General features: G+C 44.0%; 1 protein-coding gene across 8 annotated transcripts in view; it reads right to left on the bottom strand.

Moving 5' to 3' along the window:
* LOC144089629 (dynactin subunit 1-like) overlaps positions 1-22,023 on the bottom strand; it is a 46,708-nt gene that overhangs the window by 4,781 nt on the left and 19,904 nt on the right. For all 8 annotated transcript variants that reach the window (XM_077620664.1, XM_077620665.1, XM_077620667.1 and 5 more), the window contains 17 exons: positions 16,312-16,509; positions 15,127-15,331; positions 14,990-15,068; positions 13,142-13,301; positions 12,348-12,452; positions 11,909-12,100; positions 11,708-11,824; positions 8,945-9,097; positions 6,817-6,977; positions 6,508-6,745; positions 6,230-6,442; positions 4,212-4,376; positions 3,205-3,336; positions 3,009-3,137; positions 1,818-1,960; positions 1,628-1,761; positions 632-732 (listed from right to left, as the gene is read on the bottom strand). In XM_077620664.1, the coding sequence (XP_077476790.1) occupies positions 632-732; positions 1,628-1,761; positions 1,818-1,960; positions 3,009-3,137; positions 3,205-3,336; positions 4,212-4,376; positions 6,230-6,442; positions 6,508-6,745; positions 6,817-6,977; positions 8,945-9,097; positions 11,708-11,824; positions 11,909-12,100; positions 12,348-12,452; positions 13,142-13,301; positions 14,990-15,068; positions 15,127-15,331; positions 16,312-16,509 (2,625 nt within the window). The remainder of the gene's footprint in view (positions 1-631; positions 733-1,627; positions 1,762-1,817; positions 1,961-3,008; positions 3,138-3,204; positions 3,337-4,211; positions 4,377-6,229; positions 6,443-6,507; positions 6,746-6,816; positions 6,978-8,944; positions 9,098-11,707; positions 11,825-11,908; positions 12,101-12,347; positions 12,453-13,141; positions 13,302-14,989; positions 15,069-15,126; positions 15,332-16,311; positions 16,510-22,023) is intronic.

Raw genomic sequence — 22,023 nt, 5'->3', positions numbered from 1 at the left:
AGGTTTGCAGGATCCTATCTCAGCTGACTTCGGGCGAAAGGCAGACTACACCCTCGACTGGTTGCCAGTCAGCCGTAAGGCACACAGAGAGACAAACAATTATTCACACTCACAATCATATTATCACCAGGCAGGATCCATATCCAACGCTTGCCTGCACTGAAGTCAGTGGTAACGGTTTCATGATGATTTAATAATTACAAAGAGAAAAACCAACAGATTTTTATCATCATCGTCCAAGCAACACAGGACTTTTGTCATTGTTTGAACAGCTCCTACCTAAATCAATTATTCTGCCTAAAACATGAAGGTCAATGTATTTTAAAAGAAACTATAGCGACTCAAAATACATTCATAGGTTGTTCCATTTATTTAGGGGGTAGGTAAATTTTAATGACTATTCTGCTTTCATTTATTCATTAATTTTATGTCCCACAAATCCTCGCAAAGGTGGCGAGGGTGCTGGAGCCTATCCCAGCAGAATTTGGGCTGTTGGCGGGGGACACCTTGAATGGGTTTGTACCCAATCACAGGGCACAACGAGACAAGCAAGCATTCACACAGCAATTATTTTCAGCAGATCTTGTTTTTCAAACGCAGGTAATGAGTTAAAACACAGGTCCCAGCTCACCTTCAGCCACATGTTTTGGTTCTTCATTTGCTTGATGCAAAGCCGCTGAGCTTCGAGCTGCTGTGTCATGAGCGGTGAGTCCACCACCTGTATAATGTGGCCTGTTTAAACAGTAAACAAATTGATAAAATTCAGGTTAAAAATGATTATTCATTCATTTTCTGAACCGCTTTATGCTCATTAGGGTCGCAGGAGTTGCTGGAGCCTATCCCAGCTGACTCCAGGCCAGAGGCGGTGGACACCCTGAATCGGTGGCCAGTCGATCGCAGGGAAAAAGGAGACGGAAAACCATGCACCCTCACACCCATACCTGGGGACAATTTAGGTAGGGAACCTATGGCTCGGGAGCCACATATGGCTTTTTTGATGGGTGCATATGGCTCTCCGCTAACCTGTGAGGTAAACTATGGAAACTACTGGTGAGAAAGCGCAGGAATAGGATCTTTATGTTGGTATTATGGCGTTGACACTACCTACGGCGCCTTATAATCATTTTTTTTCACTACACTCTTCTGCATGGATATTCTCATTGATACTCATTGCTTAGCAACAATGGAACAATGTCGTCAAAATAATTCAGAGACTTTTTGTACTTTAAAAGTGGTGAAGTGACTAAAAAAGGCACACATTTTCATGTATGTTGACTTTTAAATTCGGAGCATGGCTCTCAAAGATTAACATTTAAAAAGATATGAATTGTTTATGGCTCTCTCCATCAAAAAGGTTCCCAACCCCTGATTTAGAGTGTCCAATCAGCCTACTATGCATGTTTTTGAAATGTGGGAAGAAAACGGAGTACCCGGAGGAAACCCACGCAGGCCCGGGGAGAACATGCAAACTCCACACAGGTGGACCAACCTGGATTTGAACCCAGGAGCTGTGAGGCCGACGCGCTAACAACACGTGCCACCGGGCGGCTATTAAAAATTCTTTCAAAAAAGACTTATCACCAAAAATTATGAAAACTATTTTTACTAATCCACAAGGCATTCTCACCGGGCACCCCGACTGAGCCTGGAGCGTCAAGTGGGGAAGAAGGGCCAACACTGGAGCGCTGCTTTAGCTGGACCTTCTCCGCCTCCAGCTGGTCAATGTCCGCCTGCAAGGCGTCCATTGTCTCTTCAAAGTCCCTGCGGGCGGAAGGAGACACATTGCTCGGCTTTACTTTAATTCCAGGTCAACTTACTTCTCTTTCTTTCTGAGGAGTTGGTGAGCTTCGTCCAGCCGGGTCTGGATTGTCTCCACACGCTCATCAGCATCTTTGGCAGAGCTGTCCAGCTTCTTCTCCAGTAGGCTCAGGCGAATGTTGGCCTCACTTAATTCTTCACCCTGAAAGAGACCCCCAACATTACTTTGTTGCCATGATGAATCGACAAAAAATCTACTTTTATAAATAATAATAATAATAGAGGCATGGGACACCCTGAAATGGTGGCCAGCCAATCGCAGGGCACAAGGAAACAAACAACCATTCACATTCACACTCATGCCTAGGGGCAATTTAGTAATAATAATAATAATAATAATAATAATCGGACATAGGCCATGTCGTCATTACCACAACACAAAAAGCCTACTTGTCATCACACGCAGAAACTGCGTGTGACGAAATTGATGGTGCTTCTCCATAAGCTACGTTTAATCGGCAAAAGACCTAAATAAGTGTAAGTTACGGACTTGTAATTTGTCATTCCGCTGTTGTGGATACAGGTCGCTTACCTCTCGATTACCGCGCACTGTCTGACACTTACCTTGCTGTCTGCCACTTACCTTCCTTCAAGTCAGCCAGCAGGAGGCAGATCACCAACCAACCATCTATTCATATGCCGCAGAAGGGAATGTGTGGTATGTTAGCGCGAGTTTAGATGTCTGATGGATGTGGGGAAAAAACTGTCCAATCAGCCTACTATGCATGTCTTTGGAATGTGGGAGGAAATCGGAGTACCCGGAGAAAACCCACGCAGGCCCGAGGAGAACATGCAAACTCCACACAGAAAGGTCCGAATCTGGATTTGAACCCAGGTCCCCCAACTGTCGCCGACACGCTAACCAGAGAAATTATTTTCTCTTATTTCTTAGATTCAATAAAAAATGATTATTTATCAAAATCCATAAGTTTTTAATAAATAATTCGTGGTTTAAAAAACATTTAGAAAGAAAAAACTATATATATATATATATATATATATATATATATAATTAAAAAAATATTAATTATACTTCATTTAAAAATCAATATAAAAGATGAAAAAAGTACATCTATTTTTCTTAAACAGAAAAAAAAAAATATGATTCCACATTTCCCCAAACATGCATTTAAAAAAAAAGTCTTTTTATTTGCAAGGATTTAAACATTTCTTTGGGTGTAACTTCTCACCTTAATTTTGAGCGACTTCTTGAGTTCTTTGATGACAGTCTCCCTGTCCTCCAGTTTCATCCCCAAACCTTCCATGTCAGTCATTTCCGCGCGTATAGCCGCTGCCCGAAGCACCACAGGAGGTGGGTTCTAATGAGAAGAAAAAAATAAAAAATCAGCGTTGGCTCTTTAAAAAAAAACGGTCACCTCAAGTCACCTTGTTGGTAAGGCTCTCGGCGTCATACTCGCCCTCCTGCATACCGGTGGCCATCATGTTCATAGTCGCAATGACAATGCGGCACGACTGACGCAGGCACTCGTACGGGTTGGCGCCTATTTGTCCGTAAATCTTCACAAAAACAATATAAGAACACTGTTATCACACTGTATTATTTCCCTTGTAAAATTTTCTTTAATTGTTACTATTTGAAAAAAAATCTGTTAAGTTTTTTCCCCACAACAATTAAGGTGATTTCTATCTTGAATTTTATAAGTAAACTTTTGACAAGGGGGGGCCCGGCAGCCAATTTCTTAGCACGCATGCCTCACAGTGGTGGACCTGGGTTCAAATCCAGGTCGGTCCACCTGTGTGGAGTTTGCATGTTCTCCCCAGGCCTTCATGGGTTTTCTCCGGGTACTTTACTTTCCTCCTACATTCCAAAGACATGCATAGTAGGCTGATTGGACACTCTAAATTGCCCCTAGGTATGAGTGTGAGCGTGAATGGTTGTTTGTTTCCTTGTGCCCTGCGATTGGCTGGGCACCAATTCAGGGTGCCCCCCGCCTCTGGCCTGAAGTCAGCTGGGATAGGCTCTAGCACCCCCTGCGACCCTGGTGAGGATAAAGCGGTTCAGAAAATGAGATGAGACTTTTGATAAGTGAACTTTTTCATTAAAAAAAGTTATTACTGCTAAAAAAGGTTTTGTTTCCTGATTCTTCGATTCGCAGGTCACCAAATCAGGTTGTCCCCTGGTACCCGTAGTTGGCTGGGATAGGTTCCAGCACCCCCCGGAACCTTTGTAAGGATAAGCAGTAGGGAAAATTAATGAATGCGTGAATGAACCTTTTTTTATTTAGTTAGTTAGTTAGTTAATAATGAGTCAAAAGATAAACCTTAAAGATATCCACAAAGAAAATGTAAAATTTAACTGAGGCGATGTAAATTTGAGAGAAAAGAATAATAAAAAAATCTATTCTTTACTGATGGAGAAAACCTGTGAGCACCTGCTCTCCAGCCTTGAGGGCCACATCGTACAGCTTGGCAGCTGGCAGGCCACCCTCCTGTTCGCCCAATGGTGACATCATCTGCGCCCCTGCCGCTGCCACCTCCTGCAGAAGTGCCACTGCCCATGTCAGCTGCTTGCGGCACTCGCGCAGTGCCTCCGACACCTGCCGTGTGCAAAAAAAAAAGACTAAAATTGACTGCTGACCCTCTCTCCAAACAAATAGTCTACACAGTTTAAAGATTATTTTCTCAGAAAAGACAAAAAATAGATGAATCAGTCCATCTTTAAGATAAAAAAAATAATCCAACAAGCAATTTAATGAAAAGGGATATTTTTAAGGAAAATACATTTAATATCCCTGCCACTTTTAGGGACACTTTACTGAATGCGATATATAGGACTTTGGTGAGCCACAACCCATAGTTTTTTTTCTTTGTAAAATCAAACAAACAAACAAAATGGGAAAAACCAAAAAAGTAAAAAAAACACACATTTTTAATCGCATTTCACTGTTGGCCAGAAAAATACAGTTCTTACCCAGTGACGTCACTGGCAGATGGTGTTTTGCCCACAATGTCCTCTTTGATTTAGTTTCATTACAGTCGTGGCTGTGCATTTTAGTTTTTTCCCCCAAGAAATCCGATTCATGAGAAAATGGTAAATAAGTGTAGGAAACTGGCACAACACAAACACTGCCGATATAAATATTTTTTTTCCGTCCGAGTGAGCGCTGAACTGAGAGAATCGAACGCATGGACGGAAGGAGAGCAGCCAGTAAGTAGTCTACAACGTTGTTTTAATCAAAATATTTTCTTAAAGACTGCTTTGACCATTGGTGGACCGTCAGGGCCTGCAAGGCCTTCTCTGCTTGTCTAAGAAAATCAGAATCACAAACTGATGTTAATTATGTTTTGTCCATGAATATTTATTAAATAATTCCAAATTGTCTGTCAGCTTCCTTTCATTGCTTTTCCCCTGGTTGTGCTGCTTCCAGATGTGTGTTTTCATATTTAAGCATTTAACCAATCACATTTCAGCCATTATTTGTTGCCAGAGTCAAAAATATGCTTGAGGCCTTCACAATCAGTTCTGCAGGCTCTGCTGTATAAAACAATCGTCGATAAAACTGTTGCTTTAACCAATCAGATTTCGAGTCGGCGACACCAATGCCTTCTCGCAGGCGTAGGGAAACGTCAGCGTTTTCACAAACTATGATTGGCTAGCGATAGAGTGTACTGCCAGAGCAGGCAAATTGTATCTGTACGAGCTGCACAAGCAAATATATTGTTGTGTTGATTTGATAGCGGTTTTGGCAACCCACAATGGCTGAAGGAAGAGAAGTAATGGATTTGGTTGCAAACTTGCTGTCAAAGCCATTTTAAGACTGACTTTTCAAGAAAAACTGGAAATCATTAAGAAAAGTCGGACAACTCCGAAGCTAGCAAGTCTGTCACAACCAGGAACGGACATTTTCAGTCCTAAATCGAATAAAAACTTATGCCAGAATCACGACAGGACAGGCTCGATTTTCAGCATTAGCTTCGATGGCAATAGAAAAGAACTTCTTGATGGAACTGAAACGCATGGATTATCTGTATGACAGAGTAATTTAAATCTTCTTGAAGAAATGAGCATGAATTTTGTGTACAAATAAAAAAGATTTTTGGTGAGTAAAATGTGGCTTATTCCAATATAATATTTCAATCTTATGAGGTTATTATTGATGCTTTTTACATGTGTCACAGCTGTAGCTGCAGTAAAGGTTTTATAGCCATAAAATAGTTATTGAGGGTTGGATTGATTCAGATGTAGCACTACTGAAGGCCTAGGTGTAAAATGCATGGCCCGCCACTCGCTTTGACCAATGACAAATGACGTGTGGCCAATGACTTGGGTTGTTTTTTGGGCCAAAACGCAGACAGTAAAATATAGCTGTGTTGGAAGGTTAGCATGCAGATTACCTGCCAGTCAATGGCATAAGAACCAAAACAATGTGGCTTTGGGGAGCACATTCACCTGCGGTCCGAAGACGAGGGCGGACGGGATTCCCAGCGCGTCGGTTCCCGGCATACGTCGTCGGATCTTCTTGCAAAACTGTCGCGCGTCACTGCAGGCCGTCTCCAGCTCTTCCAGCAGCGTGCTAAGCTCTGCCTTTTCCTGGCCGGCGTGCAGGAAGGACCGTAGGCGTCCCGCTTCCACCCGCACGCAGTTCAGCGCATTCTGTGTGAACTACAACCGTTTCGTCCCGTTTAACATGAACTGAGCTTTCCTCATCAGCTGCTTTTGGGTCTCACCTTGATGTGGTCGATTAGCTGCATGGTACAGTCCTCGCTCTGCTCCGACAGGTGAACGGAGTAGAGTTGCTGGTAGTAATTGACGGCCTTGGTTAGCGCCTCCACATTCACAGTCTCGTCCAGCTGGTCCTTGCACAGGAGCTCCATCAGGAACTCGAGCGAGCGTTCGTGGATGCTCATCTCCGCATACAATGAGCCCATTTTCTTGTACATCTCCACGCTGCATTCTGACAGGGCCCTCAAACGTGCGCACATGCTCAATGTCAAAGGGTTTGTATTGACGGCTTGACAGCTAAATGTACAACGTACTGTTCATATTTGTGGAGGGTGGCCTGTAGGAGGGTCAGCGTGTAGACTAGACCAGCGGCGAAGCTCAGGCGCTCGCCTGCAGACCCCCGCAGTTCACCAGGCACCGCCCCATTCTCCTTAAGATCAAATTTTTCCTGTGCTTGTTTGCTAATCAGCTCTGCCTAAACAAACATCCAAAAGACAAAGAATTTTCCAAATAACCTTTGCCACTCATTGCCCACCAAATGGCCATTGACCAATCATATATCCTAGCAACTCTTGTTACGTAGGCATGGTCCATCAAAAGCTAGCATGCCTGTCCATTTCATTAAAAAAAATATAAGATGAAGACAGTTTTCTTCATTAATGGTATCCTTCCAGGTGCCACCATGCTCATGCAGCCCCATCAAGGATACAGGCTATAGTCCGGATGACATGGCATCCCAGGTTGGCATAGTAAACTTGGAATTGTGATTCAGTAAAATACATAACGGTTTAACACTTTGCCTTGTGCCCCCTGGCTCAGAGAAAATACTTGCTTGTGCTCCTTGGTCTAGTTCAGTGGTAGGGAACCTATGGCTCGGGATCCATATGTGGCTCTTTTGCTAGGTGCATATGGCTCCCCGCTAAACTGTGAGGTAAAATATGGGAACCGCTATTGAGAAAGCTCAGTCCTGAATGCCTCAATAGGAGCGGTACGTGAGCTTTGTGGCGCCGACACTACCTGAAGTGTGGCTTGAAACTTTTTTTTTCCAATTAAATTATTCTGCATGCATACTGCCATTGATTATCATTGATTAGCAATAGCGCGACAATGTTGTCAAGAGATCTCAGAGAACGTTTGTACTTTAAAAGTGGTGAAATTACTACAAATAGCAAACATTTTAGTGTGTTTTTACTTTTAAATTTTGAGAATGGCTCTCAATGAATAACATTTGAAAATATGAATTGTTTATGGCTCTCTCCGTCAAAAAGGTTCCCGACCCCTGGTCTAGTTTATATAGACAGCGGTACCTCCACTTATGAATGCTTGTACATACAAAATATTCATGGAAGATTTAATGAGAAACTTTTTGTGCCAAAATACGAAAAACAGTCAGGGTTACGAAAAGTCAAACGAAATCAAACATGCCCCGAAAGGTAAATCAACTTCCTATTTGAGTTTTTTTCCCCCAAAAATTGTCATGCTCGAGTTCCCATTAGCTATCTCCTAACTACTCGCTGGCCTCCCATTTGCTAGAAGGAAAGTCTGTCTCCATGATGTACTTGGCGCTATAGCCAGTCATGCGAGTTAGCGACCACCTGTTTGGACAGAGGAGCATAGCGCCAGCCCGACCCGTAAAACGGCACGCTCCGGACAAATGCCAGAGCCGCCCAAATTAGGTAGCGGCAGATTTGAAGGGCAACTGTCTGATCAAAAGCCCCGTTTCAGGGCACATTTGAATCGATGGCAGCACAGATCTGGCCGGCGTTAAGCACTTCAATCATGTTGCCACTGGACCTAATTAGTGATAATTGCTCTTTCAGCAGGCCTCCCAATAGCGCAGTTGTTCTTCCACCTGACGTTGGTGGGGGCAGCCTGGGTTCGATTCCCAGTTAGTGGCGGTGTGATTGTGCCCTGCGATTGACTGGCAACCAATTCAGGGTTTCCCTGCCTGCTGCCCGTGGTTGGCTGGGATAGGCTCCAGCACCCCCCCCCAAGAGCCTTGTCTTCATTATATGTGCAATTGTCTTTTCCAACCATTCAATATTCCCTGTCTAAACCTTTTGGAGATTTGTTGATGCCATTATATTATAAATAGAAGAAATAAACATTTTCCAACATTAAACTTGATTTTTCATTCATTCATTTTCTGAACGGCTTTATCCCCACTATAAGTCTAAAAGGCACTACAAAGTGGACAGAGTCTGACTCGGATGGGTCAAAGGGCAATCCCCGTGCGCATATCACGCCCTGTACACCTCGGCTAAATGCTCCTCTTATTAAAGATTAAGCGATAAAAACCGGACAAATGCAACGCGGCACATATTTTAACACACACACACACATTATTAACTAGTGAAGATAAAGGGGTTCCGAAAATGGACGACTAAATCTTTAAAATTATTTTTAGATTGCTATGTAATTCAAGTGTCAAAGGTTGGCTACCTTGCAGACCAGTCTGGGAAGGAGCAACAGCACCAAGATTGCGTCATGGTCTCCGCCGCACCGCACAAAGGAGTCGGGCATAAAGGATGTGAGCAGCGACAAGTGCCGCTTGGCCTCTGTCACCTCCATCTTTCGCAGCTCCATCTCCATAGCCTGAAGTGAGCACAGTTGCACAGTGGTACCTTGAGATATGAGCTTAATACGTTCCGGGACTGAGCTCGAATGTCGATATATTCGTATCTCTAATAAATGTTTACCATAGATATTAAATAAAAACAAATTAATTTGTTCCAACCCTCTGAAAAAAACACCAAAAACAGAATATTGGAATGGAAAAACATTTTTATATGTTGTAAATCGCTATCTATTAACAGAGCAACAAATAACTAGTGGTTATGAAGTTAAATAGTACGAAAATGTTTTGTGGAGGGGAGAGAGGGACAGAGAGAAAGAGATACATTTTGCACGGCAATGCGCTCGTAACATAGCATAAACAAATTTAAATGAACTTGGATTACGATACAGACACACTGAAAAATAAGTTTAATCTAACCTTACACTAAACTTAATTCTAATTTTGTTTTAAATTTTTATACCTTTCTTCTCCCGGGTTGGCTCTATGTGCCCCACCTCCACCCTGACTTTCAGCTGCATTTTTTAAAAGGAGCCTATCGAGGGTTGTTTGCGTTTGTCTTTCCTTCAAAATATTCCGAAAATGATGCACACAAATGTCCTCACAATAGAATAATGCACGACCATTACCAACGGGAAGTAGTATACTCCTCTCGTATTGGCGAGCAAGCACCATTCTGCATTGACTAATGGGGGGAAAAACACTGAAAAAATGCAACGCCCCACCCGTGTAGACATTTACACGAGGGAGCCTATCCCAACTATGGCACCAGGACACTCTGAATTGTGTGGCCTGCAAATCACAGGGCACATGGAGATAGACAACCATTCACCCTCATACTCATACCTAGGGGCAATTTGAGTGTCCAACCAGCCTACAATGCATGTTTTTGGGATGTGGGAGGACACTGGAGTACCTGGAGAAAACCCACACAAGCCTGGGAGAACAAGCAAACTCTACACGGGAAGGTCCGAACCTGTGATTGAATCCTTAATCTCAGAACTGTTACTCTGATTCGCTATTTACTTGGCCACCAAGCCCCTCAACAAGCCAATTTTCCTGCTTCTTTGTTACGTATGTGGGGTCTGGAGCATGGTAGGAGCCAAAAGAAGGGAAACAGGCAAAGCCAGGGTGTGAAGGTGTACTAACAGAAACATTCATAACTAGGGAAGGTTCTCAAAAATAACAAAGACGTAGAAACCAAGTGAACTAAACCAAACCTTGATGGGGAGACGCGGGGAGACGAGAAGCAATGGACATGGGGAGCAGACGTGAACACAAGCGACACACAGGTGATGATCCGGCATGGACTGACAAATACACAGGGTTTAAATGGACAGACATGGGTTGACAAAACAATCAGCAATACCTGGGTCACATGAGTGGTAGCAAGCAGGAGCTACACCAGGGCCGGGGAAATGCCAGGTGAACTTAATGGGCAATCACAAGGACAGGTCACATAGGGGAAAAAGCCCAACAAAACCTAACCAATCAATGTGTAACATAACCTGCCACCTAAGGGATGGATTCCATAAGACAAAAAAACAAAACAAGAAACCCCAAACACCAGGCAGGGAGGGCGGGACGGGCCCCAAAAACACAGTCAATCTGGTTGACATTGGGGACGTGTCCCGGTTCCGAAGCACCGTTCCCGTTCTAACGCCCCATTTCCGTGTTCTCGTTCCGGCTAACCGTTCCAGTGCTCCCGTTCTGACGCCCCGTTCCCGTGTTCCCGTTCTGGCTAATCGCTCATGTGTTTCGGTTGGGCGTAGGCGACCGTGTGTTCCTGTTGGGGATAGGCGCCCGTGTGTTCCTGTTCCGGCTAGCCACCCATGTGTTCCCGTTCCGGCTAGCCGGCGATGTGTTTCCGTTCCGGCCTCCTGTTCCTCTGTTCCCATTCCGGCGCCCTGTTCCTCTGTTCCCATTCTGGTGCCCCGTCCCGTCTAGTCTCCTATATGTTCCCACTCTGCCTAGCCGCCCATGTATTCCCGTTCCGGTGCCCCGTTCCCTTCCCGGCACCCCGTTCCTGTGTTCCCGCCCCAGCACCCTGCTCCCACGTTCCTGCCCAGGCACCCCGTTCCCGTCCCTGCGCCCTCTCCCGCAGACATTCAGAGACAGGGAGCGACAGTTCTGAGCTCAAGGTTTAAATCCCTGGTGTGAAGTTGGTTTTGAGTTTTCCTGTTCTTTTCCAGGTACCCAGGATTTCTCCCACATCCTAAAGACATGCATGCTAGGCTGATTAAACACTCTTTATCGTCCTTAGGGATGAGTGTGAGTATGAATGCTTGATTGTCTCATTGTGCTGTGCGATTGGCTGGCAACCAATTCGGGGTGTCGCCAGCTTACTACAATAGCTTCGATAGGCCCCGGCAGTGCCGCAACTCTTGTGAAGATAAGCGAATGGAAAATAAATGAATAAATAAATGATGTCATCCCAGTTTATACTTTCTCGTAACTTTATTGTATAGGACTGCCTTGTATATAGTATGATACTATACTATCCAACTGCATGATGATTAAATTTGTATGCTAGTGACAAGTGTAATTTTGTTAAAAAATCCGCTAGAGCACAGCATACGTAATAAGCAACAGGCCTTCAAACATTGCTGGAAAAAGGTATCAGTCCTGACCTTTGCATGGGCTTTGGTCTCTGCGAACTTAATTTTGAAGTCAAACATCTCTGCGGGCAGCTGCTGCTGGAGCTCGGCCGATGCTTCCTGCTGGCTGGTTAGCTCCTGGTTCACTTCCTATCGGTCGCATTAACACAAGAATCATCTTTATTAGCACCTAACTGTAACACCCAGTTCATATTTAGGAGCTGAGCCAGTAACCTGCAGGTGAGCGGTGAGTTGTCGGTACTTGCTGATGGTTTGCTGGTAGTCTGCCACTGTCTCCTGCGCTGCTTCCACCTGCTTGTTGGCCTCACGCACTCGGGTACCGCTCATATCCAGCAGCTCTCTTAGCTCTAGCTCCGTCTCGCGACCGTTCTCCGCCAGCTCGTCATTCATCTCGTTAATGGTCTCCTGCGACGATAAGCTCGTTGGAAGTCAATGATCCTCTTTCAATGCCATTGAAGGCACTAGGCGTCCAAACTATTTGGACTAAAACGGAAACTTCTCGTACCAAGTGGGGATTACATCTAGCACCACCAATGGCAGCCAAATAGTTAAGGACAGTACATTTTTGGGGTTAACTCATTGGTTCCCATTGGTGGACAAACTTGATCTGCTGATATAAAAACCCATACAGTTCCATCTAATAGCCATTTACCAAGTCAACCACAGTCTCCCGCAGCTCGCGGACTTTTTCCTCCAGATCCAAGTTCCTCTCCGTCAGAGTCTCCAACATCTCCTCAGATCCCAAAGATGTGTCCACCTGAATATGATCAGCATTGTCATACATGTCTTATCTTTTCACATTTGTGTTTTTTTCTGGGTACATTTTGCTACGATTGTATTGGTTATTTACTTTTTGAAGCAATAATGCTACCAATTTCAAGTACTTAAATAAATTTGATAGGTTGTGTGTTTACATGAATGTGTACTAGGAATTCCACCACGTTGGAAAATGTATTTACATTTCATATTCACATTAATGGGTTTATAATTATTATTATTTTTGCAAACATACATACATTTGCATAGATGCCATAAAAAAATGGTATAGTACTTTTTTCTTAGAGATTATGGGTTAGTGTTAAAGATTGTGGAACGAATTACGCTAATTCAATATAAAATATGTCTTTACTTACGCAAAATATAAGTTACAAAATCACTTCTGCAACAAATTGATTTCATAAGTAGGGATAGCACGGTATATCAAAAGATAGACATTTTAAAAGTTTTGGCTGAAATGTGTATTACACTGCACTAATGCATTTGTGAGTTGATTATTTTTGTTCCCCTAAAATCAAGGTGGTTTCTGAGCTCTGTCCTTTGTTGAATTGCTCCTTTAATTGATGTTGAGATCGTGGATTTAAATGTGTGGTTTCTTGCTGGCCCATGAGATGCCTACGTTGAGAATGACAAATGAAATACAGGAGGTGTTGATAAGGTGAGCGCGACCTGCTCTTTGAGCTCATCCACGATCTTCTCAGTGGCTGCCAGTTCATCTTGCAGTTTCTCCCGTTGGATTCTGAAAGCGTCAAGCTCCGCATTCTTTTTCTCCATCTGCTTCTGCAGCTTGGTGTGCTCCTGCTTCTCGGACGCCGATAGATCTCGCATCCTGACCACCATTGAAAAGCCGTTAGGGATGGGTGGAACAGTCAAACTTAACTTGTTCACCGCGAATGTTGTTCAAGTTACTTTTCAAAAGTAAAAACTAACGTCCTCAAAATGTATACTCTTGCCAGTCTGTATTTTCTTTGAATTGCCACTCAAGTCACGTATGTATTCACACAGGTGCTCCTTTGTTCTCCATACAAACCTGACAACAATACAAGTAAGGACTGCCCCACACTGTTAGACTGTCTTTGATTGGCTTATCATGGCATCTTACCCTATGTTAGCCAATCAAAGACATCTTATGGGGCTTGTTTAAAGTACACAAACAAAGAACACAAAAGATACAGAAAGCAGCAAAGACGTCTGTAAAATCAGTCGTGTTATTGAACATTACCAGCAGGAAAAGGGATTGGCAGCAATGAGGTTTGGGTACTTAATGTTTTGTGGTGTGAGAGTGCTGGTGAAATTCAGTTAAAAAAAATCAATGTTTGCGCACTGTGTCTCACATGCATTCATGAGTACAGTATATTATATGGAGACTTCACTTGGATAACATAACATAAGTGACCCCAGTAATGCTCATTCAATAACTATAGGACCGTCTGTTATGGATTGAGAAAGTGTTAGACATTAGTTTGAGGTTAGAGCAGAAAAGTTGATTTGTTATGTAGCATAACAAATGTAACTGCATTAATTCCAACACTGTTAATGGCAATAGCAGAGACTGTCAGTCCAAATTGTTTGACATCCATTGCTGACAAATGGTGGCCAGGGATGGGCTGAAACATCTGTTTCAAATGACATTGACAAATAATTAAATCATATTCTTATTCTCCTGAGGATGGCAGGTTAATTTTATTTTTAATTTATTTTATTTTTCAAAAACACTATTTTTTAATTTTTTACAGTTTTAGTTCGGGTGGCATATACTGAAATATAGTTAAAGCCAACAATAAAATTTCGGAAAAATTATCTAAAGAAAAAAAGTAACAATACGTTGATTGTTATGGACTTTAAAAGCATCTTTTTAAAATTACCGCATTTTCCACACTATAAGGTGCAGCGCATTATAAGGCGCACCTTCAATGAATGACATATTTTAAAAAGTTTTCCATATATAAGGCGCTACAGTAAAGGCTGCGGTTACGTTAATATGCACCCATTAGACCAGGTGTGTCAAACCAATTCCGCCGAGGGCCGCAGTGGGTCCTGGTCTTTGTTCCAACCGATCCAGTGCCGACATTTTAACCAATCAGGTGTCTTCTAAAATAAGTAGCACCTGATTTTAATTAACTGATTACACTTGCAAAAGGTATCCTCTTGTTGAGTTGGAATGAAAACCTGCACCCACTGCGGCCCTTTGAGGACCGGTTTGACACCCCTGCATTAGACGGTGGTGCGCTAAATGGAATGTCAACAAAACAGTCAGATAAATAAAATAAAATAATGGATAAGGAAATGTATTTACTTTTTAGGGGATTTCGTAACTGGCGTCACTCATTTGGATATACAAATTTCATAACCTGAAACTTTCATACCTAGAGACATTCGTAAGTAGAAGTATGACTAATTCTTTATCGGATCTACATTTTCCATTTGTGTTAAGCTATTTATTTGTTTAAATGGGAAATAGTAACAGAAATTGAAATCCAAAATAGTAAAAAGGAAATAGAGGTTGTGAGAACGAACCTGACCAGAGCTTCCTTGAGCCTGCCGTTCTGCTCCTCCAGCTGTTTGAGGTGATAACTAGACCCGGCGCCATCGGAACCTGACAGGGAGAGCCGTAAATAGACGAGCTGGGTCAGAAGGAGGTCGGGGGAACGCACCTGTTTCCTCGATCTCATGCTTGAGGATCTCCAGGTCGACAGTGAGTTCCTCCACCTTCTCCTTAGCGGCATCCAGCTCCAGCTGCAGCGACTCAGCGCGCTCCTCAGCCATCTCCTTGTCCAGTGTGGCCATCTCAACAGCGTCCGCTGTGTCTGACATTTCCTCTACGTAGCGTTCCTTGGCTTCCAGGGCTTCCTTAGCCTCCTGTCGACAAAAGCTCGGGTCATGATAGAGAAGGGCTTCTCAAAAATTGGGCGGGCCCCTCTAGGTGGGCGCGTAGCGATACCTTGGAGATTTTGACTCAAGAAGCATACTTTTTGCCGGACTGGAATAAAGTGTCATGCATATTCACTCCGTGGATAGCAGTGGTGTGCTCACTGTCAGAGTCCGCTCAGGGAGTTATACAGAGGTGTACTTAGAATTTGATACAAAAATACTGTTTTTCCTTGGGGTGTGCGAAGAATTACCATATTTATAACGCGCACCCATAATTTATGACTAAAAATTGGTATAAGGTTTTTTTGCACTTTTTCTCAGCTCACACGAAGGATTGCACCGGTACTCGTAACTGGCAAATGCTGAACACATGTCACCATTACAAAACATTTATTCATAACATATGGTACGGAAACCTGGTAAAACAAACTACCAGCATGAACACAATTCTCATATTGAATTTATAATTTTAAATCCTTAAAGTCTAATTCATCATCATAATATATCAAATCTTTCAAAGTCTGATTCATCAGATTCACCAAACAAATGATTCCACTCTTCTTCTATTTTATAGTGTGAGTACCGGCCAATGTCAGCAGGGTGAGCTGAGGCTGCCCCGCTAATGTTTCTATGAGCAACTTTTTAAATTTCATCCTCCCCCATAAACTTGCCGAAGGCTATTTGGAGAGGGCTAGCTTTTGGTAGAACAAGCTCTTGCGCCCCATCTGGCGGACTAGGACAGGTTTTATGTCTCCCATTATAACGGCTGCAGGGGGGACTTTTTCACCGCTGGAGGGCAGACCTCATGTATAATGTGTACCCGAAATTTGCTTCAGTTTTTTGGTTCAAAATTGTGCGTGTTATACTCAATTAAATATGGTATTTATCTTCCTGGTGGGGGCGCAACAGAAAATAATTGAGAAGCACTGTCATTGAGTCACGAGTGAAAAGATCACAATAGGTTGTACCCGTTTGGCCTCCTTGAGTTGCTTCTGCAGCTCGGCCTGCTGCTCCTGCATCTTGCTCCTCCATTCTTGGAGCTGCTCCAGCTGAATCTTGTGCTTCTCCAGCTCCTTCAACCTGGATTTGTCCTCACCGCGTTTCAACTTCAGCATCTCCAGCTTTTCCTCGAGGCCCTTTACCTGAGCGCGAAGAGCCTCCTCCTCCTAAGCACCATCACAATCAGAAAAAAGGCACTACATTAATGTACTACAGATTGAGGCATATTTTACATGAAATGCCATTGAAGACAATAGGCCTCCATTCCATTTTGTTTGGGAGGATTGGCAGTCTTTGCAGTGGTACCTCTAATTACAAAAGCCTGAGTGGTCTATTGAGGATTCCTCTGAAAATCGATGACCATTTCCTTTGTCTTACTGGTGTTGATGTAGAGGTGGTTTTGCCTACACCAGTCAACAAGGCTGTGATGACTGCCCCTGTACTCTAGGTCATTCCCGTCCGTCACTCGTCCAACAATAGGGGTGTCGTCAGAGAACTTCTGGAGGTGGCAGGTGTCTGTATTATGTTTGAAGTCTGATATGTAGAGGGAGAAGAGGAGTGGGGAGAGCACTGTGCCTTGTGGGGCCCCCGTGCTGCAAGCTACCACATCAGACGTACAGTCCTGGAGTCTCACATATTGTGGTCTGTGAGTGAGGAAGCTGATAATCCATGCGGCTAGGTGGTTCCTTACTCCAGCCTCTTCCAGTTTCCCTCTCAGTAGGACCGGCTGAATGGTGTTGAACGCACTGGAGAGGTCAAAAAACATCATTCTCACCGTGCTTCCCGTGTTCTACAGGTGTGAAAGAGACCTGTGGATCAGGTAGGTGGTAGCATCTTCCACACCAATGACTGGACGATAGACGAACTGCAGAGGGTCCAGCTCTGCATTCATCAGGGGGCTGAGGTGATTGAGGATGATTCTCTCAAATGTCTTGATCAGGTGAGGGGTTAATGCTACCGACCTGAAGTGGTTTGGCTCTCTGGGGTTCGCAGTCTTTGGAATTGGGACCACACAGGAAGTTTTCCACAAGGTGGGGACCTTCTGCAGACTGAGGCTGAGGTTAAAAATATGCAGAATCACTTTGCCAAGCTGATCCGCACAGTCTCTCAGTAGTCTGGAGCTGAGGCCGTCTGGACCGGTAGCCTTCCTTGCCTCAATCTTCTTTAGCTGTAATGCAGAGACCGGTGGAAGAGGGGGAGGAAGAAGAGGAGGAGAAAGAGGGGGGAGAGTTGCTTCTGGTCTGGGGGGTCAGGAGCGTGGGGGCAGGACTGAATCTGTTAAAGAACTGATTCAGTTCATTGGCCCACTCCCTGTCTCCGGACTCTGGGTCTCTCTCACTGTTGCCTCCATGGCCCGAAATGGTCCTCAAGCTCCCCCAGACCTCTTTGGTGTTGCCTCTCTGGAGTTGGTTCTCTAGCTTCCTCCTGTAGATGGTCTTTCCCTTCCTTATCTCTCTCTTCAGCTCCTTCTGGACCATTTTCAGACTCTCTTTCTCCCCAGACCTAAAAGCCCTCTTCTTGTTCAGGAGGGCCCTTAGATCCCTGGTGACCCACGGCTTATTGTTGGAGAAACAACGGACCTTCTTGGAGGGTACAATGTTCTCAACACAGAAGTTAATATAATCTGTGATGCAGTGGGTCAAGCTGTCAATGTCTTTCCCATGTGAATTGCACAGCACCTCCCAGTCAGTGGTCTCAAAACAGTCCCTCAGTACCATGCTGGTCTCCTCGGCCCATCTTTGTATGATCCTCGTGGTAGGTTTTATTTTCCTCACCATAGGGATGTAGGTGGGGATCAGATGGACCAGGTTGTGGTCTGAGCGGCCCAGTGGGGGCAGGGGGACTGAGCTGTATGGCTCCTTTGTGTTGGCATACAGCAGGTCCAGAGTTTTTTGTTCCCTGGTGAGGCACTTCACATACTGAGTAAAGGTGGGGAGAGTAGAGGCCAAGGGAGCATGGTTAAAATGATCAGAGATAAGAAGGAGAGACTGGGGGTGTGACGTCTGCAGCCGGAACACAGTACCGTGAAGCAGCTCGCGAGCGACAGCTGCATCAGCGGAAGGAGGTATATACGCAGTTATTACGATAACATGCGAGAACTCCCGGGGACAACTTTGTTCGTTATTTAAAATTATTCCTCCGAATGAAAATAAAAAGTTGGCCTTGTTATCCATCAATGAATGATATTGGAAGGCAATACAGCCGTAACCCATCAACCATCACTACGATATTGAAGCAGAAGAAATCATTAAAAGCAACTACTCCTTGGCATAGCCTATCTGTGATTTAAAAAAAAAAAAGGTCATCACTGAACAACGAGATGAAGAGTCTATTACTCTTTGGACATACAAAAAGCAGCTATTTCATCCTACATACTTTTGAATTCATAATTTGTTTTTTGCGTTTAAATGCATGTCTTTGTGTGCTTTTTCGGTTGCCTAAGGTTTAGTTCATAATTACACTTACACACCTGCACAAATAGAAAATATTTTTGCATTTTTATTTATTTTAATACATTAATAAATAATTTTCTTATAATCTCTCATTATGGTGTGTTTCTCACATATTTTATATAACAAGTGTTTAGTTGAAAGTTTTATTTGAGGATCATGGAACAAATTAGAGAATTTACATATAAATTTAAATTTACATATACATATAAAATATAAATAAATTATATATAAATATAAATTTACATATAAAATACCCCCTTATCATGGTGGTGGGGTTTGTGTGTCCCAGTGATCCTTCGAGCTATGTTGTCTGGGGCCTTGTGCGACTGGTAGGGTCATCAATGGTGTCAGGATTATTAGTTTTACATCATTATATATTTGCTTGCAATGAAGAATGTTTTGCTTAACTATTAAACTTTGCTCATTAGGATTATTAGTTTCACATTATTATATATTTACTTGCAATGAAGAATATGCTTTGCTTTACCATTAAACTTAGTTTCATATTATTATATGGTTGCTTGCATTGAAGTAAATGCTTTGCTCCTGAGAACCTTAGTTAGACTAAACACCAACATGCCTTGGACTGCTTGGATTGGACTAAAAACAAAGAAGATTCAAAATACCTTGAGCTGCACATGACTTTCAGACCTTCATTTGTTTTGACCATATTGACGTCTCACTTCTTTTTCCCACTCCTCCCTTGAGAGTTGAGACGTCCATTGTAACTAGGGTCTTTGAAGTTCATAAACGAGAAAAAAAGGCATGTGAGGCCAGATCAGAGCGGGGACTGGAGATCACCGGTTTTGTTCTCCTTGCAAGAAAAATCCAGAAGATTGTCTTTTCTCTTTATTTGTGCGTGCATTTAGGAATGCCTATTGGTGAACCTATCACATGGCAAACAGGACTGAGGTGAGGGACCAGACAAAGAATGGCTCAGAAGACCTCTTATGATGAGAAAGACCAATGAACTACGGATTCCCTCGCCCGGACGCGGGTCACCCATGGGGCCCCACTTTGGAGCCCAAAGAGACGACGTGGGTTCCGCCTCACATGGGATCACCACCTATGAGAGAGGCCAAAGGGGTTGGGTGCATCGAAAGCTGGGTGGCAGCCAAAGGAAGGATCCTTGGCGGTCCGATCCCCGGCTGCAGAAACTGGCTCTTGGGACGAGGAATGTCACCTCTGGTTGGGAAAGAGGCTGAGCTAGTGCGTGAGGTCAAGAAACTCCGGCTTGATGTAGTCAGGCGCACTTCTACGCTCATCTTGGCTTCTGAGACAACTCCTCTCGAGGGGGGTTGGACACTTCCAGTCTGGAGTCGCTCACGGCGAGAGGCGCCGAGCAGGTGTGGGCATATTGCCCCCGGCTCGGTACCTCTATGTTGGGGTTTACCCAGGTAGACGTGAGGGTAGCATCTCTCCGTCTTCAGGTGGGGGGACGGGACCTAACTGTTGTTTGTGCATACAGACGCTCCCCTACTTACGAACGAGTTAGGTTCCGAGCGATTGTTCACAAGTTGATTTTGTTTGTAAGTTGCTCAGTGCTATATTTTGTATTATAATCTATGTTCAAGGCCTATATAAGTATATTGAAGCCTATATAAGTATATTGAAGGTTTATATAAGTGCATTTGTATCTTTAAGGCTTGTATAAGTAACACGCATTGGTTTGTACTGAAAAAAACATCTAATAACATGGAGAGAACACATACAGTACTGTATACATACATTAGAGAGAGAGAGATTTACTAGAAACTGGCCGAAAGAAGCTATCTAATGACGATTGCAGTTTTCTTTTTTTCATCATAAATGATGCGGTAGCACTGTATGGCATCATTCAATTGATTAGCAAACTTTGTGCAACGTTCAATATTTGGGTCCTGCTGCTCGATCTTTATGTTTATAAATGGTACTGACGGTCGAACGATTCAAGTTGTATTCCCATGCAACGCTCACCACTTTCATCAAGCTTTGTTATGATTGCCACTCATTTCAAATGAAATGGCTTGCCTCTTCCTTGCACCTCCCTCAATAGAAGCATTTCGCTTTTCACCAACCATATTGAATAATGGATACAGAGATATTTAATGATAAAAATGAAAAAGGTTCTTTGCGCACTGGAGATACGTTCACGCACTTCCGCATTGCAACGAACTGGGCAGAAGAAGGTGGATGCTGGGTGAGCTGAGCTCCACAGCACCAGGCGTCGGTATTAGCGGCGGAAAGAAGCACTACGCGGAAAAAGGCGCGCAATACAAAATCGAACTTACGAACATTTTTCGACATAAACGCAATTTGCAGACATGTTCGTATGTACCGTTGTTCGTAACTCGAATGTTCGTAAGTAGGGGAGCGTCTGTATGCACAAAACAGCAGTTCAGAGTACCCACCCTTTTTGGAGTCCTTGGAAGGGGTGCTGGAGAGTTCTCCTTCGGGGGACACCCTCGCTCTGCCGGGGGCTTCAAAGCTCACGTGGACAACGACAGTGAGACCTGGACGGAAGTGATTGGGAAGAACTGCCCCCCTGATCGAAACCCGAGTGGTATTATTTTGTTAGATTTCTGCACTCATCGTGGACTGACAACAATGAACACCATGTTCAAGCATGATGGAGTCCATATGTGCACATGGCATCAGAACACCCGAGCCCGCAGTTCGATGATCGACTTTGTGGTCATGTCATCGGACCTGCGGCCGCATGTCTTGGACCCTCGGGTAAAGAGAGGGGCGGAGCTGTCAACCGATCATCACTTGGTGGTGAGTTGGCTCCGATGGTGGGGGCGGATGCCCGTGCGGCCCGAGAGACCTAAACGTTTCACAAGCGTCCCCTGCCAGAAGGAGTCACTAAACTTTCATCAGAAGTACACTGTTCTAGAGAGTCATGGTTCATCCCTCGCCACCTTGTCCATCACAATGGAAAGGAATCGGTTGGTGTTTGACTGCTCCTTCTCCTATGGCGGTCTTTCTCTCAATGAGCAACTACTCCCAGGTCCAACTCTAGGACCGTCGCTCATTGGTGTCCTCCTGCGGTTCCGACAGTTTGCAGTTGCCATAAGTGGGGACATCCGGGCATTGTTCCATCAGGTCGGTCTGCTCCCAAATGATCAGATGATAATATAGATGTTTGACGATTTCAACTATTTAAATGCCTGCTCAGCGTCGAGGTGCCAGTCTTTTTGTTCTCATATGAGAGCAAAGCGCCACATTGACTACATTAAGCGAAGTCAA

The sequence above is a fragment of the Stigmatopora argus genome, chromosome 15 (genome assembly GCF_051989625.1).
Source record: "Stigmatopora argus isolate UIUO_Sarg chromosome 15, RoL_Sarg_1.0, whole genome shotgun sequence".
NCBI lineage: Eukaryota > Metazoa > Chordata > Actinopteri > Syngnathiformes > Syngnathidae > Stigmatopora > Stigmatopora argus.
Note: the sequence above shows the minus strand (reverse complement) of the source record. Positions and strands in the feature narration are given on the sequence as shown.